Source organism: Loa loa (genome assembly GCF_000183805.2).
Source record: "Loa loa unplaced genomic scaffold supercont3.589, whole genome shotgun sequence".
Classification (NCBI taxonomy): domain Eukaryota; kingdom Metazoa; phylum Nematoda; class Chromadorea; order Rhabditida; family Onchocercidae; genus Loa; species Loa loa.
In genome coordinates, this window is record NW_018108769.1 from 24,559 (window position 1) to 27,343 (window position 2,785).

The 2,785-nt window shown below is 29.6% G+C and overlaps 1 protein-coding gene across 1 annotated transcript in view; it reads right to left on the reverse strand.

Annotated features, from left to right (window-relative positions):
- LOAG_18858 (hypothetical protein) overlaps positions 1 to 1,478 on the reverse strand; it is a 5,225-nt gene extending 3,747 nt beyond the window's left edge. The window contains exons 1-2 of the mRNA XM_020451519.1: positions 1,340 to 1,478; positions 769 to 992 (exon numbers count right to left, since the gene is read on the reverse strand). Coding sequence (XP_020304691.1) covers positions 769 to 992; positions 1,340 to 1,451 — 336 coding nt within the window. The 5' untranslated portion in view covers positions 1,452 to 1,478. The remainder of the gene's footprint in view (positions 1 to 768; positions 993 to 1,339) is intronic.
- Between the last annotated feature and the right edge of the window lie 1,307 nt (positions 1,479 to 2,785).

The following is a 2,785-nucleotide window of genomic DNA, read 5'->3' on the forward strand; positions in this document are numbered from 1 at the left end:
CCAAAAAATCTGATTATTTGGTTACTAGAACAATGGCAATATACCCAAAAGTGTTCAACAATTTTACCTTTAATTCATATTTCCATATGCTTCACTGTACATCCCAAAACAATGGGAAATTTTTATTTTATTTTCTTTTTCAAAATATCCATATTATGAAATAAAAAAAAGAAAAAGGTTAAATTATAAAACTAAGCAAGAACGCAGAAAATTTGGAATGTCAATAAGATAAACAGAGATTTACAAAACTATAAATGACGAAAATATTATGCAAACATTGATTTAACTGACTTTGGAAGCTTTATTTTTGGTTATTACTAACACTCCCTTGAATATTTATATAATAGTACAAAAAAACATTCTACTTTTCCCCCGGAAGACAGAGTGAGCTGGAATTTAGAATTTCAAGTTAGTGTCTCAGATTATCGAATTCTTTATCAAAGGTAGATGCTTGTGCCTTAGCTCAGTACCTTCCTCATCAAAGGTAAATAATGGTCCAGTGACTCAAAACAATAAAATTTTACCAAATAACACACCAATGCTTTTTTTTTCTTTTTTAAATACCGGACATACTACACCTGGTTGTAATAGTGTGAATACCAACACTGACTTCCTCATTATTTAACCTTCTATCCCAATAAAAAACAAGCTTCTAATGATAGTTTGAACTTTTTCTAATGATAGTTTGACCACCTTAAATTTCTTGAAATTCAATCTTTTACAAAATTGAATTCTCTTTGAATAATTAAGACAAGGAGAGAGACTAACCATAAGAAACTTGTCCATCCTCCAACGATCGATTCGTGACCATTCATTAGAAATGGTTATTAACATGCATTTTATGTACAAAACAGATTCTTCTTCTTTTCCAAACAAATTAATCAATGAAGCAATATTATCAGCAAGTTGCTCTTGCCATAACATCTTGTCTTGCATCCACATCACGTAATGCAATCCTTTCGTCAAATGTAGCATTGCTTTATCATCAAATTCTGCAAAAAAAAAGGTTAAAATCTGACTTCATTTTGCTCAACTTATTCCATTTCCTATTTTTCTTATCCGCTTCTGCTGGAGAAGTCTAAAGATCAACCATTCATCCCTTGCATACCATTTAAGAACCAAGATAATGCACAATAAAACGGTTATCATTACCGGGTTTCACTTTCTTTAATGGTGGCTTTTCTAATAACTGATCTTATCGAATCCTGTGGGAAGCCTTCTGCGAAGCATACAGAAAAATGAAATGAACCCTAAGCTCGATCTATATGAGTCTAAATATCGTCAATAATTCTGTCAAATATTTGGTAAATGAACAGAAAAAAAAATCGAAAAAAAGGACCTTGCTTGGCCGATTCAGTTCGAATCCAATCACGTAGCGTTCGAAAAGCTCGTCGACGAGTGATCGGCTCACCGGATGCCAGTTTTTGCGCAAAAAATAATCTCAACCTCATCCAATTCTGAATCCATCAGATCTGAAAAAAAATCATCAATTTACTTAAACAGTTAGAAAATTCAACAATTCGGACCCACTTCATTATCTTTTCGAAACGTCCATTGTTCAGTGCAACTTTTGTCCTTATTTATTAGTGTTGAAATGAGAGCAAAAAGCTAATTTTACTCAATTTAAATTTTCAATATTGTTTACTAGTTAATTCTAAATTTAAATAAAATAACACTACTTTGAATAATTTTTTGTTTTTGTTTTCTAGCAAATATTAATAGACAAAAAAAGAAACCCAAAAAGTACTTCCAAATCTCATATGTTCGTAAAATCTTGAGTGGCTAATAATTCATTATCAAGTATGAGAATTGCAATACTCTAGATCACCAATCTTTCTCAAATATTCCATGCAATAGGGAAATATGACGATTTCTCTATAGTTTGACGGGATTAACCGTATCGTCAAAATTATTGTACAAACTATTCTGTGGTATAGATATTAATACTTAACAAATTTTAGTACAAGAAAGAAAAACAAAAAAAAAAAAAACTAAAATGCTGGTGATTGCACAAGAATTCGGACTTTTACTATACACATCAGATAAGTTTCATGCGAAACCTACTTATTGAGAGTTTAAACGCAGATATAATTGGAGGTATTGTAACCTAACAATAACATAAGCTTAATTATTGAATGAGGTGAATTTTTTCTTTTTTTTTTAATTTGAACATTACTGATATATTATGAAAGCATAAGTAAAAAATTTCTTTTTTTGAAAAATAAAGTTTTTTTCCAAGAAAATAAATTTTTATCAAATATTTCGTGTAAAGTTAAGTTATTCAAGTATGAGATAAAAATAACAGTAAAAGTGATAAAAGAAAAAAGTGGAAGAGGGCACGTATTTCCTGGAATAATAATGACTCATTATGACTGAAAGTATATATACGTTACAGATGTATGCATGTATGTACGTATGTATGCATGTATGCATGTATGTATATATATGTATATACGTATGTATATGTGCATTATTGCATGTATATGTATGTGTGTATGCGCATGCGTGTGTGTACGTGTGTGTGCAGGTTGTTATTCATGACTAATTTTTTTGAAAACATTTTAAAAAATTGAAGAAAATAAAACAGTACATCAAACGTAAAAATATTGTTGTAGAAAAAAAGAAAAGAAGAATTGTCATATTCACTAATGAAATTTCGAATCTCTTTATTTCTCCTTTTGGTCTAAAATTGATATTAACAAATAATACAAATGAAATGGCATCAAGAACTGATAGTACTGATAACAAACAATAATCGATAAGAGTACTACATATTGATACTAAA